General features: G+C 35.1%; 1 protein-coding gene across 2 annotated transcripts in view; it reads right to left on the bottom strand.

Annotated features, from left to right (window-relative positions):
- Positions 1–17,463, bottom strand: part of LOC136032102 (EF-hand domain-containing protein 1-like) — a 78,788-nt gene extending 61,325 nt beyond the window's left edge. Inside the window, exon 1 of one of the 2 annotated variants that reach the window (XM_065712250.1) lies at positions 17,258–17,463. In XM_065712250.1, coding sequence (XP_065568322.1) covers positions 17,258–17,412 — 155 coding nt within the window. In that variant the 5' untranslated portion in view covers positions 17,413–17,463. Of the gene's footprint in view, positions 1–2,601; positions 2,681–17,257 lie in introns of those variants that run through there. The other variant, XM_065712251.1, reaches the window with a different exon arrangement.
- Between the last annotated feature and the right edge of the window lie 9,018 nt (positions 17,464–26,481).

The following is a 26,481-nucleotide window of genomic DNA, read 5'->3' as shown; positions in this document are numbered from 1 at the left end:
AAGGTTTGAATTACAAAAAGGTTAAGTTAAATGAGGGTTGAGCAGAATAGGATTAAGCTGCACAGATATTAAGTTGAGTGAGGGTTGAACTGCATAAGGGTTAAGTTACAAAATTGTTCAGTTGCATGGGGGCTCAGTTGCACGACGGTTTAGATAAACGAGGATTTAGTTTCACGAGTGTTCAGTTGCATGGGGGTTAAGTTGCACACGGGCTCAGATACACGAGTACGAGGGTGCGACTGCGACAAACTTTCAAGAAATTTTGCGGGGATTTTGAACAGAATCCAAACAAATTATGTGCTTACAGGCTATTAAAAGGGCGTATGAGCAATATCTAAGGAAAGGTTAAGGGTATTAAGTTGAATCTTTCAGGGTATGTTGAGGGGGATGTTGAAGTGAGCAGAGGGCAACCAGCATTCATTTTGCCCTTTTAAAATGCCTTCTTCCTTTAACAGTGACCGAAATTTTGAATTTGCAAAATAGTCAAAAGGTCTAATAACTACGCTTCCGGGGTAATAACTGCGAACATATGTTACTATTAAAGAATACATAAAACCCTAAGCGAACAGCGATTAAAATAAATGATCATATCAAACGAAAAGATAACATATATTAACAAAGATGATTAAATAAATCTTAATATCAAACACCAATCTTAATATCATTTAATATTAAATAAGTCAAAAGGGGTTATCTGTAATATCCCACGAATGGCTAAAGCAATGAAGTTGAAAATTTTTTGCGATATTAAGGGGGATGTTGTATTAAATTAAAAGCAACGAGGTGCATCCAAGTTGTCAAAAGGGCGTAGCTGCGCGCATCCATTTTGATCTCGGGAACGGCTATGGGTATTAAGTTGAAAGTTTAAAGGGATGCTATGGGGGATATTAAACAAAATCAAAAGACGGTATATCCAGGTTTTCAAAGCGGCATATCTTCAATATTTCAACAGCAGATAGGGAAGGGTATCAAGTTAAAACATGCAGAGGATGTTGAGAGGGGACAAACAAGTTTTTCAAAGAAAAGTAAAGAGTCATATAAAACTTAGGACCGGCAAAAATAAAATCCTATAATAGTTCAAAATCTAAACAACCAGGGATTTAAAGAACAAATGGAACCCTAATATCTATTTAATTATATAAATAGAACATAAAGATAATATATATTAATATAGATGAATAAATAATTTTAAAACGAGTAAAAACTTAATTTAATACTCAAGTCAAACTTAAACAAACAAAAACAGACAAATAGGAATTTGAATACTGCCCCTTCTCTCTCCCGTAACTGAAAAAGTTAATTTCTGGTAAAAGTTAACAGAAACAGATATATCTTAATTTCTGTTCATGTTGGGTTTCATTTATTTTTTAGTAATAATTTCCGGTTGTTTTCAGTTCGAACTATTTAACGACTTTTTTTCTGGTCTTATGTTTTATATGGTAGTTTACATCTCTTTGAAAAGCCTCATTTCCTACTTTTTTTCATCAATTGATCAAAGGTGTACTTCCAAATAGTCCTTATTCTCTATAACGTGTATGCCTATCACATCCATTTAATTTCGAGTCTTTTCTAGGTGAGAGGGTTTTCTCCATCATGAAAGCTACTATAGTTGAAATGATGAAAAATCAAACGTTATTGCCAAGGCGGTATCCAGGGGGGAGAGTTAGTGGTTTTGAAACCTCCCCCCCCGAAAAGTTTGTCCGACTCGTAAAAACGTAACAAAAATGCATTTGTACAAATTTTGGATGCATTGTTTTTAATTTGCCCCCCCCAGGAAAAAATATAAAACAATCCTGGATACGGCCCTGGCCATGCCCTTCCTTTAGGTTCACTTTCACCTGAGCCGCATATGCGGAACATTTATCAAAAAGCTTCGTTCTGAAAAACAATTGACACGTGGTCGAAAAAGCTTCAACCAGACGTAACAAGCCAAATAGGCTACGATCAGGAAATTCCTTTAAGAAGAATGTACTTATCTGTTAGCTAGTACACACTCGAAAATTTGGATCTATAAGAACGGGGTTGAAACAAAAGAGGCGCTTGGGAGGTAGATAGGATTTATATAATTTGGACTGTATAAAGTATAACCTAACAAGAATACCAACTGAATATTTATTAAAATAGTATGAATATTTAGTTTTCCACTGAGCCGAAGCTAATTGTCTCCGTATATAAGCATCAGTAAACTGATTATAGCCTGATTTATAGATCCAGATTCTCAAGTGTTTACTGGCTAACATATAAGTACAAAGAGGAGTTTCAGTTCTAAAAAATGATGATTGCCAAGTCCATCGGTACTTGGGTGGTTATCTTCATTACAACAATATATTACAATAATTAAGAGCTTTATAGCAAGAATTCCATTTTTAAATTAATACACTTTGTTCAGGGTGACACAGAGAAACTCATTCCATTAAAAAGAGGCTTACTTTTCAAATTTACTTAATACGCACTATGGATGACTATTAACATACTGAAGTACTTTTTCTAGCCTATTTAAACAAACTGTCCCGTCGCTTTTGTTTAAACATCCGTAAAAGTGGATAATACTATATGAGTTGTAACAGCTATATCCACATTCCGATAAGAAATTTATATTACCCTTGATTCCTATTTTCTGGAAACAAAAAAGCAGAGATCTTTTCAAAACACAAGATGCAAGGCAACTAGTATGTATGTGTGTTTGCATTTTAAGCGTCGTGAATTTAATAGCTGAAGACAGGTTTCCTTAATAATTAGCATTTAACTTTAGGAGTGCCAACTCGAGTTTCTTCTTGCAAAATGTAGAGAACTATCATTTTACGTGCTAGAGGTCATTAAAATCATTACATTTATCTATTGTAATTTGGTTAAAATTTCAAATTTAAAGCGGGTCATAACAGAAGATCTTTCAACATTTGCCCTCTTCCTGAAATATCCGAAATCTGTGCAACTGTTACCATATTTTTTATATATTTGTGATTTAATTTGACTTTTATTTTGGAAATCTATTCATTTGACGCTCCCAAATGAATATTACTATATTATGATTTATTACTATTATCGACAGTAAGGAACATGAAATCATATTGTTAATAAACTTAACTATTGTAGCAATTTAAAATATTAGGCATGCTCATATCTGAAGATGGAAACAGTAGATGCGTGAAAAGTGGAATAGCAATGGCGTGGAGTTTTCTATGCTTTTCAAAAAAGTTCACAAAAAATGGGAAGGTAATTCATAGAACTGAAATGAAACTTATAAACATTGTAAGAAAGGTGAACGCTTGTATGGATTGCAAAATTTGAGGAAAATATAAGATTCTATCCCATCGTCTAAGTCTATCAGAGGCAACAAACTATCAGAGCCTTAGTTAAGAGTGACGTGCCTTAGTGTTTTATTTTTTTCTGACCTCTTCGTGCACAAGGTTTTATCATAGAAACTTGGGAGAGTGCATAATCGATCATTTGGTTTTAGAAACTTGGGGGAGAACTTGTTCAATCAGAAATTAAAATTTCTAATGACATTTTGATGGTAAAATACAGTCGGTGAGTGAACAGTCCCCTTCTTTGTTGCTCTAACCCCAAGGAACTTTCATAAACCCCAACGGTGTTATCTCAAAATTTGAGTCTGACATCATTTTCTTCAGAACTGTCTATGGGTCTAAAAGCTATGTCTTTGGGGTCGATGTGACCCCTAAAGCCCTAGGGAAACGGCTCTGAATTACGTAAATTGCCCATTGTTCAGAGATAGGTTTCCGTAGAATGAGCGTTGGTGTCCAGTCAGCTTGGAACTCTCAGGGACCGTTTGCTAAACCAAAATTTTCCTGTTTTCTAAAGGTGTCCCCCAAAACTGATATGCGAATCTCAGTGAATCCAAAGATATTCCATGTAGCACATTTTTCAAAATATTTTATAACGATATCTTAAGAAAACCTTAAGGGATCGAGTTGAAATTTCCATTGAGGGTTGGGCAACTGGACCTCGGATTCACACAAGGGGGAGGGTACAGAGATAAAGCAAAAGAAACTCTGCGTATCTAGGTGATCGAAATAGGATATCTCAAGAATGGCCCTCTCCTCAGCCAGCAAAATTTGTAAAGTAGAAACATGACTAACCAAACAATGCAAAAAGTATGGGTGATCAAATATTTAAAATGAGCGTTCAGATTTTAGTTTTTTTAACTGAAAGTAAGGAGCGACATTAAAACTTAAAACGAACAGAAATTACTTCGTATATGAAAGAGGCTGCTTCCTCATCAACGCCCCGCTCTTTACGCTAAAGTTTGACTCTGTCTCTCAATTCTTCTTTTCAAAACAGTAAAAAACTTTAGCGTAAAGAGCGGGGCGTTGATGAGGAAGCAGCCTCTTTCATATACGAAGTAATTTCTGTTCGTTTTAAGTTTTAATGTCGCTCCTTACTTTCAGTTAAAAAAACTTGTTTTTTTTATTTAATTTCTGAACGTTTTTGAATCAATGCATGTTTTGATTTTGGCTCTCCGCAGAGGAATAATTAAAACGAAATTTGCATTTTTTTGGCTAAATGGCTTTCTCATAATTTTGATCGAATGATTTTGAGAAAAAAAGAGCGGGGGAGGAAGCCTAGTTGCCCTCCGATTTTTTGGTTAATTAAAAAGGCAACTAGAACTTTTAATTTTTTACGAATATTTTTATTAGTAAAAGATTTACGTAACTTATTAATTAGCTTACGTAAAGAACTTTTGTATTCTCATATTTTTATTACATATATGAGGGGGTTCGCCCCCTTGTCAGATCCTCGCTCTTTACACTAAAGCTTAAATTTTGTCCCAATTCATTAAGAATGACCCCAGAATCACAAAAACCGTAGAATAAATAGTTGAAATTACTAAAAATACTTTAACGTAAAGAGCGAGGTATTAGGAGGAGGTGAGCCCCTCAAATGAGTAATAATTTCCGTTTGTTTTAAGTTTTAATGCTGTTCCTTACTTCCAGCTGAAAGATTTTTTCATATTTATTTTTTCATTGTGTTTTTAAATAATGCTAGTAAATCCTGCGCTCCCTTCATGGAGATTTTCTTCCCCCATGACAAATTATCGATGGAAAGTTTCTCCAGCATATCCCTCTCTTTTCAACCCCTCCCCCAACCAAAAAAATCCTCCTGAAAACGCCTGTATACTTCCCAATAACCATTACTATATGTAAGCATTGGTCAAAGTTTGTAACTTGTTGCCCCTCCCATGGGGACTGTGGGGGAGTAAGTCGTCCCCAAAGACATAGTTATAAGGTTCTTCGACTACGCTGAATAAAATGGCAATCTCAGAATTTTGATCCGTTGACTTTGGTAAAATAATTAGCGTGGGAGGGGGCCTAGGTGCCCTCCAATTTTTTTGGTTACTTAAAAAGGGCACTAGAACTTTTCATTTCCGTTAGAAAGAGCCCTCTTGCAACATTCTAGGACAACTGGGTCGATACGATGACCCCTGGGAAAAAAAACAAACAAAAAACAAAAAAACAAATAAACACGCATCCGTGATCTGCCTTCTGGCAAAAAATACAAAATTCCACATTTTTGTAGATAGGAGCTTGAAACTTCTACAGTAGGGTTCTCTTTTACGCTGAATCTGACGGTGTGATTTTCGTTAAGATTCTATGACTTCTAGGGGACGTTTCCCGCTATTTTCTAAAATAATGCAAATTTTCTCAGGCTCGTAACTTTCGATGGGTAAGACTAAACTTGATGAAACTTATATATTTAAAATCAGCATTAAAATGCAATTCTTTTGATGTAGGTATTGGTATCAAAATTCCATTTTTTAGAGTTTTGGTTACTATTGAGCCGGGTCGCTCCTTACTACAGTTCGTTACCACGAACTGTTTGATTTAAATAGTAATCAACTCTTCTAGTTTTTAAGCAGAAAACCAAGGAAAATACTTACAAACATCCCTACAATTAACCAATGATAAAACTACATCTGGCAATTAAATAAAAAAAATTAACATACAAGTAGCGATAATTGTATTTATTATTATTGGTGGTGGTTTTATTTGTTTTTAGTTTAGTGTTTTTTCTTTTTATCTTGTGCCGAGGACGCCTAGTTTGGATACAGGCGAAATATCCGCGTTATTTTAGTCTTTCCTCTCTACTGGCCGCAGTCTCGTTTGAGGTTTTTTTTGTGGAGTTTTATCTGTCTTTCGTAGATAACTTCGAAGACTTCATCCGTATTTTGAACTGTTTTTCTTGTATCTGTCTTTGTTGTTTATTAACATACATTTTCAAAAAAGAAGCTTCAAAGAATGGTAAATAGTTCAAAGGCCTAAAATTAAAGTCTAAGATAAGCAGAAAAAATTACATGATACTTTCAACTTAAAACAAACAGAAAATATTATAGATGAAACCTATTTTTACTGCGTAAAGATTTACGCAATATGTTAAACTTAAAACGAACAGAACCTAAAACTAAAACTAGCATAAATTAAAATGGAGATTCAAAATGTACCTATAAATAATATAAGTAACCACAAATTAGATTGGCGCTACCACTTTGCCCTTAGAGTCGTTTGTGTTTTATTGAAAACGAAATATTTATAATCGTTTCTCTTTTATGATTGTAACATTGAAAAAGTAAATTTTCTGAGACTTCTAGAAGTTAATTTCATTATATTTAAATAATTAATTAGTTTAATTAGTCTGAAAGACTGTAAAATTTTTATCTATACTTATTTCATTTTTCAGACATTGCTGTCGATCATATTGATATTCAATTGGTAAATCATATATTGACTCAAAACATTTTTAAAAAATTAAACGGACTGCTTAAAAAACTAGCGACGCTCGTTTTAAAAGTTCTGTTCAGCCATAAATTTTCTATGCATGGATGTAATCAACTCAAAGTCAAAAGAGGGAAGAAAAGGTATGGTATTAAAATAGCAAAAATTAATTGAAAGCCATAAGAGTAATTACCCTAAGATGTGTTTTTTTTCTTGTTGTTAAGATTAGTGTCATGGTTTTATCCTTTTTCCTGTTATTGTTTCAAGAAATAAAGACAAAGCCGTTTGAAAATCCATGTCCTCTTACAGTATAGTACAAACGGCACTTAAGCCTTTGAGAGTATTTGCGAGAGGGTCAGTCCCACTCTTATTTGTGTCAGCTCTTATTTTCAAGAGTTAATTAGCACTGTGACTTTTCGTTGTTGTCGTGGCATTGTCGGCTTTATGACAAATAAAGAAAACGCACTGCTCTAAAGAGAAAGAATTGAGACAAAAGATGAGTAGTATTGACATTTTGGCGGCTGATTGTATTCCCCGGGCTCCAAAGATTTCCTATGGATACGACCGGTAAGCCTCATCGACATATTACAGCCAGTACATATTGCCTTTACTTCAACAGGTACATAATTTGCATATTCGAGCGGGAATATAATTTACATGAACACGTCGTACCATTTAAGGGTGTGGACGCAAAGAACGTGAAATATACGTTCTATTGACACGAATTTTTGTATAAAAGAACCTTAAGAATCGAAGATTTTTAATAGTATTGAATTTGAATTTGATATAAGATGAGTAAAAGAATTCAGGATATTCCATCTTCTTCAAATGTGTGTACTTTTGATTTTTTAACATATAGTTTCTTGGGGAGAATGGGCCATTATAGTTTTTATATTATCATAATGTATTTATAAACTGTTTTGGTTATTGAAATTCATAGTCTAAAAGATTTATAAAGATTTATATACTTTACCTATAGTTTCTTTGTTAAGGATGATACGTTTTTTATATAAAAATATATTTATCATAGCACAAACTATATAAATCCACTTTCTTAGTTAATTGTTCAATAAACAATCATGAACTAAGCTTTGTTCAAAGTTAGCTCTGACTCTGAGCTTTATGGTCTTATCGGAACAACTCATCAGAAGATTAGAATTTTGAATGTTAATCCGAAAGCAAACAGGGGTAAATATTCCTTGCTAGGAGAACGCTATCATTTTGCCATGATATTTTATTGTGAAACACTTTCTAAAAGTTTATCTGTATGCTTTTCAAGCATTTTTAAAACCTTAACTGAAAGTCTTCTTAAGAAAATTCGCAGAGTCTTTGAAATTGGCCCAACCTTTGCCTCGGTTTTAAGAACTCCCATGACCATACCCCTTACTAATGTTACAACATGGCCCATGACAGCGCCCATGAGTGCCCTACTCATGGAAATAATCCCTTTGGGATTATTTCTAAATTTTCGGAGAAATTTAGGGTCAAATGTAGAATATTTCAATTTGTCGTTGTTTCTTCCCTTGGAAATTCAGTTAGTCGATTGATCTAAATCTGAGCAGAAGAGCCTGGGCTTACTCAAATAGGAAAGTAAAGTGAAAACAAGAAATGATCTTGAGTGGCCGAGGAAGGTGGCTTGTAGACAATCATTGTTGAAAGAAACGGTTTCTTGAAAGGCCCCAGAAACATTCTTGGGCCTAGAAAGATATTTGAAAATCCTTTAGCGTGTTCCTTATAGAAAAGCCAAGCCTAATTCAAAAATGATATAAAATCAGGGAAATATAGAGAACTTGCTATAAAAACATGCTATTTAAAAAGGCGTTGGTCAGCAGTTTTTGGGTAATAATCTTCTAAAGTTTGTTCTTTTCCAGAGTTTGGGTTGTCTGATTCGCTGAATCTGCTGGTGTGATTTTTGTTAAGATTCTATGACTTTTAGGGGATGTTTCCTCCTATTTTCTAAAATGAGACAAATATTCTCAGGCTTATCACTTTTTTGTCACCTTTGTCATTTCGTTTTTTAGAGTTTCGGTTACTATTGAGCCGAGTCACTCCTTACTACAGTTCGTTACCACGAACTGTTTGATCATCTCTAGCTTGTATGTACCTAGAACGTATATCATCCTGTATGTAATACAGTCAGATATATTTTATATACAGTCATACATATATATATATATATATATATCAGATATATTACTATTACTGTATGTAATACTGTATGTAATACATCCTGTATGTACCTAGAACTGTTTGATCATCCTGTAGCTTGTATGTACCTGTACTGCTTGTATGTAACTGTACCTGTACCGTGTACCCGGGTAGCTCTTATTTTTAAGAGTTAATTAGCGCTGTGACTTTTTGTTGTTGTCGTGTCGTTGTCGGCTTTATGACAAATAAAGAAAACGCACTGCTCTAAAGAGAAAGAATTGAGACAAAAGATGAGTAGTATTGACATTTTGGCGGCTGATTGTACTCCCCGGGCTCCAAAGATTTCCTATGGATACGACCGGTAAGCCTCATCGGCATATTACAGCCAGTACATATTGCCTTTACTTCAACAGGTACATAATTTGCATATTCAGCAGTTTTTGGGAAATAATCTTCTAAAGTTTGTTCTTTTCCAGAGTTTGGGTTGTCTGATTCACTGAATCTGCTGGTGTGATTTTTGTTAAGATTCTATGACTTTTAGGGGATGTTTCCTGCTATTTTCTAAAATAAGACAAATATTCTCAGGCTTGTCACTTTTTTGTCACCTTTATCATTTCGTTTTTTAGAGTTTCGGTTACTATTGAGCCGAGTCACTCCTTACTACAGTTCGTTACCACGAACTGTTTGATCATCTGATTATCCATTGCCGGAACTCTTATTTGAAATTTACAATTCCCAAGATTAAACAACAAGTAAAATAACATTTTTTCATGAGTTGCCCTGATGGGTCTCCTTTCAAATGATTTTTCAAATGGGTCTCCTTTCGAATTTTCTTTTTTCAAATGATTTCAAAGGAAAGATTAAGCGTCCCTTGTGTAACGGAACCCCAAACAACTGAACCCGTGTACCTGTAGCTTGTATGTACCTGTACTGCTTGTATGTAACTGTACCTGTACCGTGTACCCGTGTAGCTCTTATTTTTAAGAGTTAATTAGCGCTGTGACTTTTTGTTGTTGTCGTGTCGTTGTCGGCTTTATGACAAATAAAGAAAACGCACTGCTCTAAAGAGAAAGAATTGAGACAAAAGATGAGTAGTATTGACATTTTGGCGGCTGATTGTACTCCCCAGGCTCCAAAGATTTCCTATGGATACGACCGGTAAGCTTCATCGGCATATTACAGCCAGTACATATTGCCTTTACTTCAACAGGTACATAATTTGCATATTCAAGCGGGGATATAATTTACATGAACACGTCGTACCATTTAAGGGTGCGGACGCAAAGAACGTGAAATATACGTTCTATTGACACGAATGTTTGTATAAAAGAACCTTAAGAATCGAAGATTTTTAATAGTATTGAATTTGAATTTGATATAAGATGAGTAAAAGAATTCAGGATATTCCATCTTCTTCAAATGTGTGAGCGGTAAGCCTCATTGGCATATTACAGCCAGTACATATTGCCTTTACTTCAACAGGTACATAATTTGCATATTCAAGCGGGGATATAATTTACATGAACAGGTCGTACCATTTAAGGGTGCGGACGCAAAGAACTTGAAATATACGTTCTATTGACACGATTGTTTGTATAAAAGGACCTTAAGAATCGAAGGTTTTCAATAGTATTCAATTAGAATTTGATATAAGATGAGTAAAAGAATTCAAGATATTCCATCTTCTTCAAATGAGTGCACTTTTGATTTTTTAACATATGGTTTCCTCGGGGGAATGGGCCACCATAGTTTTTCTATTATCATAATGTATTTATAAACTATTTTGGTTATTGAAATTCATAGTCTAAAAGATTTATATACTTTACCTATAGTTTCTTCCTTAAGGATGATACGTTTTTTATATAAAAATTTATTTATCATAGCACAAACTATATAAATCCACTTTCTTAGTTGATTGTTCAATAAACAATCATGAACTAAGCTTTGTTCAAAGTTAGCTCTGAGCTCTATGGTCTTATCGGAACAACCCATCAGAGGATTAAAATTTTGAATGTTAATCCGAAAGCAAACAGGGGGTAAATATTCTTTGCTAGGAGAATATATCAATAATTTTTCTTAAAATGATAGTAAATGGTCTTAAATGATAGTAAAATACAGGCTATTTATCAAAATGAAAATAATTCTTTTTAGCTTTATTAAACCGTACTACTTCAAAAAAAAGTTCTTTTATTATTATTCTAGTTTAACATAGCTGTATTGTCACCGCAAACTCGGGGTACACACAGCCTCTTAGACGGTATAGAGATACTTATATTGACCCCACCAAAGGAATTTCGTGATAATCTCAATATTGACTCGCCGTCTGATAACCTCAATCATCTTTTTGTAATCATAACAGTCTCACAGCTGACTGCAGCCTAACTAACAAATCCCAAAGACTGTTTGTACTTTGAGTATCCCTAGAGAGAGGAGCATTAACCTACTAAAAATACAAAACAAGGAAATAAAATTTAACTTAGAAACGTTTTTATTTCATAATTACAATAACACATATATGACTCTTTTTTCAGTCACTAATTCAAGTTATTGTGCTCAATCGTCCCATTCAAGGCTTAGTCGACATCCTCTTGCATTTTCCTGTTCAGTGTAGAAAAATCACTTATGTTTTGCTGCTATGTCTTGTAAAATAAAATTCTGATGAAAAAGATATGTTCAAACTGTTCTTTCTCTGAATTCTATTTTCTTACAAGCTTAAAATACATTTAAGATCCAGCCTTATATTAGATCTTGTTGATACGGCTGATTGCTAGAGCCTCATGGCTATATTTAAATTATGTCCCCGTTTGAATATGCAAATTATGTTCCTGTTGGAGTATAGGCAATATGTACTGGTTGTAATATAAAAATGAGGTGTACTGCCCATATCCACAGGAAATCTTTAGAGCCTCAGGCATGCATCAGCCTCCACAATGTCAATATTACTAAGGTGGAACTTTAGCGTAAAGAGTGGGGTATTGAGGAGGGGTACCTCCCTTATATACGGCATAATTTCTGTTTGTTAAAAGGTTTAATGTTGCTCATTACCTTAAGCAGAAAAAACTAGTTTTCTGATTTAATTGTTGATCGTTTTTCAAATCCTAGGAAATCCGTAGTCCTATAAAATCTGCCCTCTCCGTGGAAAATCCCCCCCCCCGAAAATTTCTCCTAGAAAGTCTCTCCCACGTAAAATTCCATCCTTGCTGCGAATTACCCCAAGAAAATTTCTTGCTTACGACTCCTCCTGAAGTATACTCCTTTGCATGCTTTCATTTGAAGAAAGTATTGTTTCTGTTTAATTTCTGATCCTTTAAGGTCATTGGGAAATCCCCGCTGTTAGGAGAACATTTCAATGAAATCCTCCCCCTAATGGAAAGTTTCATCCGCAGAAAATATTCCCATGGAAAATTTCTCCTGGTGACAATTCTCCCATGGGGAACTTCTCTCGTGGAAAACATCCCCATGTAAAACCTCCCCAGGGAATTCCAACTCCACTCAAAATTTTGCTGGGACAATAGCGGTAGCCCTTGGGGTGAAACCCATTGTCAACATGGGGTCGTAACTTGTAGCCCCTCGTTTGGTAGTTCTCGGTTGGGGGGGGGGTAATATAATCACAAAGACATATTTATTTTACCTTTTGACAATACTGAACTAAACGGCTATCTCAAAATTTTGATCAGATGACTTATGGGAAAAAGAGTGTAGAAGGTGGTTAGTTGCCCTTTAATTTTCTGGTTAGTTCACAATGGTACTAGAATTTTTTATTTCCGTTTGAATTTTTTTCTATAACCATTGGTTGGATACGATTACCTATGAGAAAAAAAATTTAAGAAATAAACAAAAAAATATGCATACATAATCTTTCTTCTGGTAAAAAAAAAAAAAAATACAAAATATCACATACAGGGTTGCCAAAGGGACACTTTTAGTGCTTTTTTGACACTTTTTCACTCTGGGTGACACCGTGCCACTATTGGGTGAAAAAAGGCAACTTTTTGAAAAAAAGGACACTTTTTGGCATTTTTTTCAAAATCAATACCATATGTATTTATTTTCTGTTTTTTCTTAACTGCAACTGTTTTTAATTTGTGCTTTTCAGGTTCGTTTTCGTCTTAGGGATTTTTTTTTGTATCCGCACTACTTTCCTTTTGAAAAGCGCAAAAATTCAAATGGGGTGAAACATTTGACTTGCTCAAGAGAGTTTAGAAAAAGTTTTTTTTTGATAAAAAAAAAACAACAAAAAAACAAGCAAGCATATAATTGCTGGTAAGTAAAATCTTAAGGTGTTTTATGACTTGTAGTCTACAGGAGTATGCAGAGGTGCGGCCTGGATAGTATTTAGTAGCAAACTGTTTGATCCTGATCTGATTTGCTGCTGCTTAATCATTTTTGGATAAGGGTGAAACTCAACTGGTTCTTCCCAAAGTCACCCTAATGGACACACGATTTTCTTTTGTTGCGTGTTTGGAGGGGTGGGGGTAGGGGACAAGTGACCCGATCCGAACACGCAATAAAAAACTATGCGGCTTTTTTGTGTTTTTGTCATCAAATTTTCAAGTATACTTGAAAATTTTCAAGTTACAAGTATAGGACCAGGGGACCTATCTAAACTTTCAAATATTCTGGAAAAATGAGCAGGTTCTCACACCATGTGACCGGGGGACCTATCTGGACTTTAAAATATACTAGAAAAATGAGGTTCTCACGCCGTGTGGCTTGGGGGGAAATATCCAAATTTTCAAATATATTAGAAATATGAGCAGGTTCTCACGCTAGCAAAACGACCCAGGCTGCTGGGCCGTGGAGCCTCTTGGAGCACCCTCTGGATGCTTTTTGGGCCCTTAAGATCGCTCTAGGTTGTCTTAGGTTGCCCTGAGAATGGTCTAGGACCTTTTTGGGTGGCCAGGAACTGCACTAGGGGGCCCCTAAAGCGGTTTCCCTAAATCATCCCCAGGACCATAGAGTGATCCCAGGCATCCCTGGAACCACTCTAGGGCCCTTTTGAGTGCTCTAGGACTGCAGTAGGGCCCCATAGAGTGGTCCTAGTTTCCCCTAAAGCAACCCCAGGGCCCTAGAGCCATCTCAGGCCCATTGGGACTGCTTTAGGGAATTTTTGGGTGCCCTGGGACTACGCGAGTGCTTCTACAGCAGTATTAGGTGCCCCTAGCAATAGGAATAGGGGCACTAGGACTAGGACTGGTCCTGGGGTCCCCTGGCACTAGGGCTAGGGGCATTAGGACTAGAAGGCCTCAAAGACAGTCCTACTCTAGGCCCTTTGAATGTCCTGCGACTGCAGTAGGGTCCCCCTAGAGTGGTCCTAGTTTCCCCTAAAGCAACCCCAGGGCCCTAAAGCAGTTCCAGGCACCCCTGGGACATTTTTAGGGAATTTTTAGGTGCCCTTGGACTGCTCTAGTGCCCTTAGAGCAGTCCTAGGTGCCCCTAGCACTAAAAAAGGGGTAAAGGATACGGCATTAGACTTTACAGTCCGTACCGGTGGTGCTGATCTCCGTTTCTTGGCCCTTCAGCCAGGAAGTGCAATGGGGGGTTGGGGGCTAGCCATCCTGTGCTTTCGCACACCCTTCCTGTTTACCTTCCCCAGATTTCTCCACGTACCCATTTAGAGCTGGGTCGACTCTGGCTAAGCTTACAGAGTCACGCCACTGACCCCCGTCCCAAACTGAAGAATTGGGACACCGGGATTCGAACCCGCGTCCTTTCAGACAAGGGACTAGGGATCCTAGTCCTAGCACTAGGACTGGTCCTGGTTCCCCTGGCACTAGGACTAGGGGCACTAGGACTAGGAGACCTCAAAGGCAGCCCTGCTCTAGGGCCCTTTGAGTGCCCTGGGACTGCAGTAGGGTCCCCTTAGAGTGGTCCTAAGTTTCCCCTAAAGCAACCCCAGGGCCCTTGTGAGAAAACCATTTAAAGCCTTTTTTGTCAACTTTTAAAGTATATTGGCTAATTTTCTAGGAGGACACTAAAAGTGTCCCTTTTTTGCTGTATTTGACACTTTAGTCCCAAAAAGTTTTGGCAACCCTGTCCACATATACGCAGATAGGAGCTTGGAACCTCTACAATAGGATTCTCTGAGGGTTCTACAGTAGAGTCCCGGCTACTATTGAGCTGCGTCGCTTCTTACATATTGTTCACTACTAAGAAATATTTGATTTCAATAAGATTGAGTAACCAATCTAAGTTAAAACGAAGAGATTTATATCTGAGTGAATAAATGAAGCCTAAAACGAACAAAGTAATTAACAAACACTAATGGAAAACTTGAAATAAACAGGAAAATTATCATGAAACCTAAGAAAAATGTGTAATCTTGAGCATGTAATCAGTAAAGCGTTTGGTAACTGTATAGCATCTGCAGAACACTGAATAGGGATAACGAATAGGCTGCAAAAATTACATATTCCGCTGTGAGGTATTTGAATAGAAACAACTTACCTTTAATTTGCTTTAGATTAAAACATTCCATAATGTTCTCAATTTTTTATTTTAATTTTGGATATAGCAACAAAGGTGATGTTAAGTTTTAAGTTTTGGGGCTAAATAAAAAAGTATTAGCTCATGCTTGGCACATTTTGAAATTAAAAACTTTGAATTTGCCACAGGAGAACCAGGTTAGTTTTAAGAATACAGGATACTTTGACACTCTCTTTAGCGAAGATGACATAATTCGTTGCTTTTTTTCATAATACAAATACTTTTTTTGAGTTTTCTTTTTTAAAGCTTTCACTTCAAAGTTTGAACAAACAAAATGTAATTGTTAATTCCGCAGAATTTTTATCCTCAAAGGCAGCGCTTCATGTTAACCAAGCAATATAAATCTAGTTTTTGTTCGTTTTCGGCTACAGTCCACCTCTTTACTTTTCGCTGAAAAACTTCCTGTTTTTAATTATTTAAAGTACAAGGCTTGGGATCAAATATAAATCTATTTTGTTTGACTTTTTCAAACGTGCCATACTGATGTCTAAATCCGAGGCCCTTCAATTGCAAATACCCTATGGGATTATTTTTAATGTGCCCTTTTCGGAGAAATTTAGGGTCAAATGTAGAATATTTCAATTTGTCGTTGTTTCTTCCCTTGGAATTTCAGATAGTCGATTGACCTAAATCTGAGCAGAAGAGCCTGGACTCACTCAAATAGGAAAGTAAAGTGAAAACAAGAAATGATCTTGAGTGACCGAGGAAGGTGACTTATAGACAAACATTGTTAAAAGAAACAGTTTCTTGAAAGGCCCCAGAAACATTCTTGGGCCTAGAAAGATATTTGAAAATACTTTAGCGTGTTCCTTATTGAAAAGCCAAGCCTAATTCAAAAATGATATAAAATCAGAGAAATATAGAGAACTTGCTATAAAAACATGCTATAAAAAGCTGGCGTTGGTCAGCAGTTTTTGGGTAATAATCTTCTAAAGTTTGTTCTTTTCCTGAGTTTTGGTGTTTTGGATTTTGCTTTTTTGATTGTTTTTAATTGACCTTTAAAAAGTCTTTCTATTTCAGTTGTGAAAATAAGATAAAAAAATGTAACCATAGATTTGTCACAAACAATATTTATATAGTGGCACTTTGAATCTTGTGTTTCAGACAAAAAAATTGTAAAAATTGTTCGGCCAAGCCTGTGAATGAAATAATATTTTTGATTACATTTACATATTCAGAAGCATAGTTTATAATAAAAAATGTACGTAATCTATCAATATCATGACTTCCCTTTTTATTTGAAAGGTTTTTGAGCTGCATGAAACAAAACTTTCGGGAATAGATCGAAAGCATAAAATTAGAGTCTGGTAAATGTTATGAAACTCTTACCGACGCAACTTCCCGACTTATAAGGCTCTACAAAGCTCATATTTTTTTCTTAAAGTTTGGCGCAAAGTATTTCCTGTGATTTGAGCTTCGTTCTATGGCAAATCTTGGACCCATTCTTTAAGAACATTTAATGCTTTGCAAGTAGGGAATAAGCGGATATTTGAGGTTGAAAACCTTGTTCCTGGCCCTAATTTGGGCTGCAGATTCATTTCAATTAGTTTCATCTACCTTGCAGAGCATTGTTAGTAAATCATGGAATACCAGTGTTCTTTGACACAGCGGGATGTACGATGAAGCTGGGTATGTGGAAACAGGTTTTTATGCCTTACTTTTTAAATTAGAATCCTCTCGGAATGTTTAATTTACTCATCTCGGACATCCCGAGTTAGAAAAAGCTATTAGAATATAGTTAAAGCAAAATATGAATTTCATAGAAATTAATTTGAATGCTTAGCCAGCTTAAGAATTGTTGGATAAAAATAGTAAATGAAATAATTTCACAAAATTTTCAAAATATATTGAAAATCTAGGGAATTTGGGGGATAATTAAAAAAATAAAGCCTTACCGCAATTGCTCACTATATAGAGCAGTATCAACACGAGACACGTAGTGAGACCAAGGTTGTTTATCTCCTTTCTGCCCATAAGATCCAATTAAATCCTCTACAGCAATAGGCACACCACTTTTATACTGAAAAATCTGTTTTCTAATTCGTCCCATTTCACTAATTCAACAGCCTATATTCCTTGAACTCCGGTCACTGATGTTCCTGCCAACATTTTAAATTGTCATGGCAACAAATAACTGATGCAATGCGAATGATTGTATCCTGCTAAGATTAGGTACATCTCTATCTGGGAACGAAAGTGCATTTATCATAGGCAGTGCAATAGCGCTGGTTAAGTAAAGATCGATGTTTGCACAATATTATTATTGTTTTTTTCACCAAGGCACTTCGTTTAGAAGGAGTTGTCTTAGAAACTTCGGAAGGAGCTCATTCGACTGGAAATTGAAAATTCTAAAGCTTTTTTCAAGACTCAAAAGTGATTGGAGGGCCAATCACTTTTCAACCAACCAACCTGTCCCTTACAGCTACTACTGCTGCTATTACTACAACTATAACTATTGCATCTGTAGCAAGTACTACCAAGGCGGAGGGTATTGAAGAGAAAATTTGAGGAAATATTGAGGGGAAAGTTGACCTAAAGTCAGAAGAAACTATGTGCAAACAGATTACAATAGTACTTTTCAGCAACACGACCTACTGTATTGGAACGGCTTACTCTATACAACTGAAACTTCCAGGGCAGTAAGAGGGGTGTTTAACTGACCAAAACGCAACATCTGCATGTTACTACTGCAATAAATACTGCTGTTCTAGCCTACTACTAACATAATACTACTATTATACTGCTATACTACTGCACTATTTAACACTGTACAACTATTACTGCTTCCACTATTACCACTACTATTGTGAAACTAGTAGCCAACTATTAAGGTTAAGAATATGAAAATGAAAATTTGACAATATATTGAGGGGAACTTCGAAATGAATCAAAACAAACTATGTGCATACAGAGAGTCAAAAGTGTATATCTAAAGAATGGATTAGGATATCAAGTTCGAACTTTCTGGGAGTCTTAAAGGGTAAAATCAATTGACCAAAAGGCAATATGTGTACACTAATACTAATGCTACAACCAAAACTACTAATATGAAAACTTCAACTACTATTTCTATCGCAACTAATACAGTAGTATGTGTGATACTAGACATAGACAACAGGACCGTTTTCTATGGAAAATAGACACTGTTTCCTCTACCCCACATGAGACCCTGGCCTTTCAGAAACCCCTCCTGAGCCACTTGGCACTCAATGACAGAGTACCTTCCAAACTCTATTTTGGAATTTTTTTCAACTTTATTTCATGTCTTTAAAAGAAATTGGGTATACTTGTAGCAAAAAAATTTGTAATGAAATTTTTTGGCCTATATACTGCAAACGGCGAATATTAGTCGCAAATTAGAGAAGTTCAATTTTGTGCTTATTTGTCTCTTAGACGCCTAAAATACATTGAACTTTGATAAGGTCACTCATTTACTCCACTCATCTGTCTAGGAGACCGATAAAAGATCGCATTAAGCGTTGATATTAAAGAAAATATTTTTTCTTGAGGCACGAATAAATTTGAATTCAGAAATGTGAGACTGATGTGTAACCTGAGACTCGATAGAAAAGTGAAAATGTAATGCTTTAAGAGTGTGCAAACATCTTAAGTATGAAAAAGCCTTAATAGTGACACCATTTGAAAAGTATATTGCGCTGTCATGAATGTGAGAGATTTAAATGACTTTTGAGTACCGAGAAAATTTAGATGTTGTAAAAGCGGATAAGCAAAAGTAACATTTCTGGAGAAGTTAGAGCTCAAAGATAATGCAAGCCTAAAACTAATAGTTGACAATGAGGGTAAGCTTCTTTTCATGCTGTTCGTATTAAGTTACCACTTGATAAGTTATATCATCATCATTCTGGTATCAGCATTCAAATGAAAGCAAGGAGAAAAAGACAGATGTAGTGTTGTAGTAGTGTCATAAGCCATATTTTATAAGCATTTCCAAACTGGCACATAATCTCTATACATAATCTAAAGATAAATTGGCAAAAAGCCAAGCACATGCAAATATTATTAGTGCTATTCGCAATAATCACAATGACAAAACGTGAAACAAGCTTCTAGATGGAACAAAAACAAAAGTTGTCTATGACCCTAAATAGAATAATGAATATTGCACGGGTTACAAAGTAAGAGAAAAGAATAACTGATATATCATGAAAGAGTATGACTAATTTTCTTATGGAAGGAATTATAAAACATCCAAAGTTGCTTAATGACATTTGTTATGTGTAATATGTGTAATATTGTAAATGACATTGTTTTATTAAAAATGTTTCGTTGAATTATGCTGTAAGGATTTTTTTATTTTTAGGACACTTTTTTCAAGACAGCGGAAAAGATTTTTTACGACAATAGAATGTTTTTTCTTGTCAACATTCATTAAGATTTTTTTTTAAAATAACGATTTGCGCAAGAAGATGCATCAATGCAACAAGCAAAGCTATAGCAGTTTTTTCAAAAGTCAGTGACACATTAAGGGGATTCTTTTAAAAGGCTAGAGACGGATGAGCAGGATTTTTCAAAAGTAAAAAAAGTAGCAAACGATTTCTTCAAAAGATTAGAAACATGCAAACAAAATTTTGTTTCAAAAGTTAAAGACACGTGTGTGGCATTTACAGAAATCAGTGACCTAAAAAACGTACAAATCAAATTTTGTTCAACAAGTGAAAAATTTGTAAACAGATTTGTTTTTCAAAAATCAGAGACACTTGAAAAAATTTTTCAAAAGGTCTGTGTTTTAACACAGATTAACAGAATTTTCAAAGGTCAGAGACAGGTGAAAGGGTTTTTCCCAAAGTCAGCACGTTTTTAAACGGAGTTTTATCCAAAAGGATAGAAACGTGCCCAAAGAATTTTTTCCTAAGTCAGAGACTTATGAACAACATTTTTCAAAAATAGGGACGAAGACCACACTGCCTTTCCATAACAAACAAATACAAAGTAGAGACAATAGGGAAAATCTTTTCAAGACAGTGGAAATCAGTTCCGTGAATATCAACAAAAAAATGGGTTACCCATGGGGGCACCTTTATGTGGGCTACTAGCAAATATTTACATGGAGAATCTTGAGAATTGGGCATTGAATTCTTATTTTTTAAAACATGTCTTTTGGGGTCGTTATATGTATGACGTAATTTCACTTTGGAATTATGGGGAAGCTGAACTTCGGGGCTTCTTAGATCATCTTAACACTTATGATCGAAATTTGCAGTTCACCCTAGAAGTTGAATTTGAAAATAAACTACCGTTTTTAGATGTTTTAATTATTCGTAATGCTGATAAACTGGATTTTACTATCTATCGAAAGTCAACACAAAACAATAGATATCTTCACTTTAATTCAAATCACCCCCCACAAGTTAAAAAAGCAGTTGTAACATCCCTCATTGATCGTGCCTCATTGATTTGCTTCGAATCGTATATAAATGTAGAAATACATTTTATCAGAGATATTCTTTTTGGTAATGGATACCCCATTCCTTTTGTCAATAAAATAATTAACCGTAGAATAAAAAGACATTCTTGTAAAATCGAAGAAGATACTTCACAATGTGAGGCTACTGATAAGCCCTCAAATATTGTCAATCTTCCGTATATCCCAAAGATCACAACAAAATTAAAAAATATTTGCACTAAAAATAATCTGTACGTATTTTTTACTAATAATTTTAAAATCATCAATTTCTTAAATTCAGGTAAAGATAAGACCCCAGTTACTCGCCAAAGAGGGGTCTATCAAATACCCTGTGATTGTGGAAATTACTATGTCGGCAGGATCCATCAGAATCTAGACAAACGGTTACAACAGCATAAAAATGACATAACAAGGCCTTAATTTCAAATGATTCCAGCAATTCCTTTGATTCTGCTTTAGGTTGGCATATATTTAATAATCCGTCCCACATGATACTTTTTGAAAACTCTTCACTCATCAGTAGTGATTTAGGGATAAAACAGGTGGTTCGAGAATCAATCGAAATTAATCTCAAAACAAATAATAATATTTCTTTGAACAGGGACTTAGGGGAATACTCACTAAATTCTTTATACTCAAAATTAATTAAAAATGATCTAAGAAAATACTTTACTAAAGCGATTTATAATAGTACTGAACCAACTACAAAAAGGCCTTTGAGACAGGCTGCTAAACAAGCAAGATTGGCATTAAGAAATTGCATCTAATTATTTTGTTCTCTTTAGTTTGAATGAGTTTATATTCTCATTTCATTCTTTTCGCCAGTCCTGGTTGAACTTCGTTGAAGTAAGGATGCTAGGGCTATTTTTAAAAAAAAGTTTTAAAAAGTGTTTTTAATTATTTAGTTTTGATTCTCGCAATTTGATGTAAGTTCATTTATATATATATATATATACATATATATATATATATATATATATATATATATATATATATATATATATATATATATATATATATATATATATATATATATATATATATATCTATATATATAAAAATAAGTTGTCTGTGTGTGTGTGTCGAGTGACGTCATGTTTGTGTGTCGACTGACGTCATGTTTGTCGACTGACGTCATTATAAGGATTGAGCTGTATGCGTCATGAAGTTGTTTGTCGACTGACGTCATGTTTGTCAACTGATGAAATTACATACCGGGACATCGGGACACAACGGATGACCGGGACACAGGGAATATAAATGACGGCCGGGAACCTCAAAGAGAAATTACAGACTGGGACACCCGGACACAAATCACGACCAGGACACAGGGAATATAAATGACGACCGGGACACAGGGACACAACTACAACGGGGACGCCGGGGGCACAGGCGGGATATATAAATGACGAACGGGACACAGGTATTGTTCGAATAGAAATTACAGACCGGGACACCGGGACACAGGGAATATAAATGACGACCGGGACACTCAAAGAGAAATTACAAACTGGGACACCGGGACACAAATGACGACCGGGACACAGGGTCACATAAGTAGAATAATGAGGTATAGAACTGAATACGGATTGTTTTTCCCATAGACAATTATATGTTGCATGTTCAAGAGTCAGTAAACCTGACAATCTATTTATGTGCACAGACAATGGGACAGCGAAGAATGTTGTATATTCGCATGTTTTACGTAGTTAAATATATATATATATATATATATATATATATATATATATATATATATATATATATATATATATATATATATATATCACAGGTGGGACACAGGGACACACCTACAATGGCGCGTAACTAATATGGCGCGTAACGACTTATGCGCGCGGGGGGAGGGGGGGCTTGGGGGGCGCGAAGCGCCCCACCAACAGCTAGTATATATATATATATATATATATATATATATATATATATATATATATATATATATATATATATATATATATATATATATATATATATATATATATATTCACAGGTGGGACACAGGGACACACCTACAATGGCGCGTAACTAATATGGCGCGTAACGACTTATGCGCGCGGGGGGGCTTGGGGGGCGTGAAGCCCCCCACCAACAGCTATATATATATATATATATATATATATATATATATATATATATATATATATATAGTATCTCTCTTATTCTTGTATTGTGCTGAAGACGGCCCTTGGACATAGGGCCGAAATATTCACGGAACTGATTTGCACTGTCTTGAAAAGATTTCCCCTATTGTCTCTACTTTGTATTTGTTAACATTGTTCAAAAGTCAGAGACCAATGAAAGGGTTTTTTCCATAACCAGAAATGTGCAAACCGAATTTTTTCAAGAATTTAAAAACATGCAGACATAATTCTTTCAAAGGTCAAAGACGCATAAATAGGATTTACAAAAGTCAGTGATACATGAACGAGATTTTTCAAAAGTCAGAGGCTGTTCAACAGGATTTTTTTCAAAGTCAGATATGTATGAAAAGTATTTTTTTACAAAAATTCAGATACATGCAAACAGAACCATCTAAATTCATTAAGAAAATGAATAATAAATTGTTGACCTTTGCTCAAGATTCATGAACTGCTACTTAACTTGTGTGCTAGTTACGTAACATATTCCTTTATAGTTCTTATAGTTACGCTCTTTATACTTGCGTAACACTGGCAAATATTGTCTTTTTATAGTTACGTAACATAATACCCCTTAGAGCTGAAAGGACCGATCCCGTATTCATTCCAAAGTCTTTCCAATCCATCCTGAAATTCAATAGCTCCAAGGTTCTCCAAAGCCCGTAGTAACTCATTTAGTTTTAACTTTTGATCAACTCTTATTTTCCTCAATTGGTCCAAGACCTGTTTATTCCACCTAAACTCGTATTTCTTCCAGTAGTTTTGTAATCCTCCAAAAATGTCACTTTCCGCCATCACAGACTGAATCTGCAAAATTTGTCCCTTTTTTATTTCTGTCTTCTTTTTCAATTTTCTCAAATTTTCCACTCACGCCAAGCAAATCATCACAAAATACGAATTTGACTTCAGTGCCTGCCATCTTCGACTACATTTATAAATTTTAGTCCCGTTTCATATTCCTTTTCTCTCTCTTAGTTTTCTTTACTTTTCCTGGAGTATTAAATAAATAGTCGCTAAATTGGAGTTGAATTCATAAATTTTCATCTCAATTTGCATGTTTGTTCTCTGTTTTGGTCCGTTTTATTTTTACAGAAGAATTAAACAAATCTTTTTAGAATTGCAATTGAATTTCCCTATTTGTTTTTTTCAGGTTGGACCAGAATTTCTTGAGCTTTTTGCAGGAATGCGTACACTGTTAGTTTGTTTTATTGTTTTTCTGGCACACTGAGTGCCTTATCTAGGTATCTGCTTATTGGTGCTTCGTATTTGATTTATGAATTCTGAAGCTTGTTATTTTTAAAAAAGTTCGGAAAAATCAATTTCCCATGTCTCAGTTTTTGTATAAGTTGGCTAAGCCACTTCTGTGTCACATTTTACTGAAGTATTAAATTTCAAACTGGAATATCAAGCATATCCTTTTTTTAATACAAGGCGGCTTTGCCTCCAGTTTTGGCTTATTGTTCACTCCATCTCCCCTCATAGTCAACAAAGTCATAGGTTTTTGCCTTGGAACTTAATGTTTGATACGTCTCATTTTCATGAAATCGATCCTTAGAAAAATTATAATGGCCATCTGAAGGCCAATAAGTTACCTATGATAAAATATCACCCTCTGGATAACCCCAGCAAGCCTCTAATATAATTTTCATGAGTTTCTTGACGATCTATATTAAATCTATTTTAATATGCCTATATTATTGTAATATATTTATTTTAAATATATATATATATATATATATATATATATATATATATATATATATATATATATATATATATATATATATATATATATATATATATATATATATATATATATATATATATATATATATATATATATATATATATATATATCTATATATTTTTAGTGCCTATATTAAATCTATTTTAGACAATTGTTGGTGTGTTAGAGAATTTCTCCCAGCATTTTGTAATTCATAAGCTTCTATCCTCCTCTCTTTCCTTCCTGTCATTTTCTCTTCTTTATACTCTTCCTCCTCTAATCTTTCTTTCTGTGTTCTATTGGCATCCTCTTTCCGTTTCTGGTTATACTGTCTATATATCTTTCTATTCTATCTCTCTCGTCCTTCTTGGCCCAGAAATTCATAGTTTGAGTGTAGAATTCGTTTGCAGAGTCTCAATTTTGAGTTCCAGATTAGTTCAGCTTAAGTTCATTCGCCATTTGCCAAGGTGGAAACATGCTTTGGAGGGATAATGGATTCTTTTGTCGTTAAGAGCAGCTACGACCGCAATCTCTTTGGCATTCACTCATTTACGTTCAGATCCGTTCGCGTGTAAATCATAAAAATGACTCGTTGAAAATGTTGTCTGGCCAGGCTCCTTCCATAGCACCACTTTAAGAAAATTTTTCTGACAGGGGATATTTTTTTGAGGGGGGGGGGGTCAATGCGACAAAGGTGCCAATAATTGAACAGATTGACAAATTTATTTGAAAAAAAAGAGTGTAAAAAAACAGGGAAAGAGGGCGCCAAAAATATCTTATGGAGCCCGGGACCCCTCCGGCTCCCCTAGATCCACCGGTGTTTTCTGAACCTTGACACTGATGATTTGGACAGAGAATTTCAGAGTTTGTAGAATGCAGACAGTACGATCCTTTCCAAAATTGACGGCGATCAAGTAAAGTTTTGGCCATTCTTTTCTGAATACATGAATGGAGCAGGCAATATTATATTTCCTATCTTGCAGAACTTTATAGATATCTTGATGGTCCTCCCGCATTATAAGCCCCAGCAGAGGTTCAGTTTTCCCCAACGATGTTGATCAAAAGTCTCATCAGAAATGCGTGTTAATGCATGTGCACAGGTTTGTTGAAGACCCAGCAACAAGCGAAATATTCTCATCATTAGTCACAAAGGCTAGGCAGTAGAAAAGGGAAAACCCAAAGAAGAAAATACTGTCTTCTCGGTGGATTTATAATATTTTTAAATATTATTGTTGCATATTTAAAGAGCCCAGAGTTTGTTTTTGATTCAACACTCTGTGTGGGCTATGTGCAAATAATTGAAATTCTTTTCTAATAATCGTTTAATAAACTCCTTTTCTTACCAGGATTTTCCTTACAGCATCTCAGTTCATCTTTCTTACTTCTTATTTTAGGACAGGACTCGCGGATGACTATTTAGATAATATAAGCATTTGCGATTCCTCTTTTTTATCCCCTTTACGTATCTAACTTGTTAGCTTAAAGATAAACTGTAGCTAGCATTAGACTGAAAATCCTATAAACGTTCTAATTCTTGAAGTAATCCATTCCCGAGGTCACAAGATGACACATTAATTAATGGAACTAGTGAGAATAAACATAACAGATTGGGGCAATGTTACCAAGTACAATTGATGAAATTGCGACTTTGCAAAATGTCTGCCGTTAAAATGCTGCTTCTGGCTGGTTAGCTTATGTGCTCTCCGGCTCCTGTGTTTGTTGCCAAGATGCTTCTTTTGGATGATATCTCCAAACCAAAGTATTTAGGAGATGGACCAGAGCGGGAGTTGCATGAAAGGAACCCGAGAAATC

This window comes from Artemia franciscana, chromosome 10 (genome assembly GCF_032884065.1).
Source record: "Artemia franciscana chromosome 10, ASM3288406v1, whole genome shotgun sequence".
Classification (NCBI taxonomy): domain Eukaryota; kingdom Metazoa; phylum Arthropoda; class Branchiopoda; order Anostraca; family Artemiidae; genus Artemia; species Artemia franciscana.
Note: the sequence above shows the minus strand (reverse complement) of the source record. Positions and strands in the feature narration are given on the sequence as shown.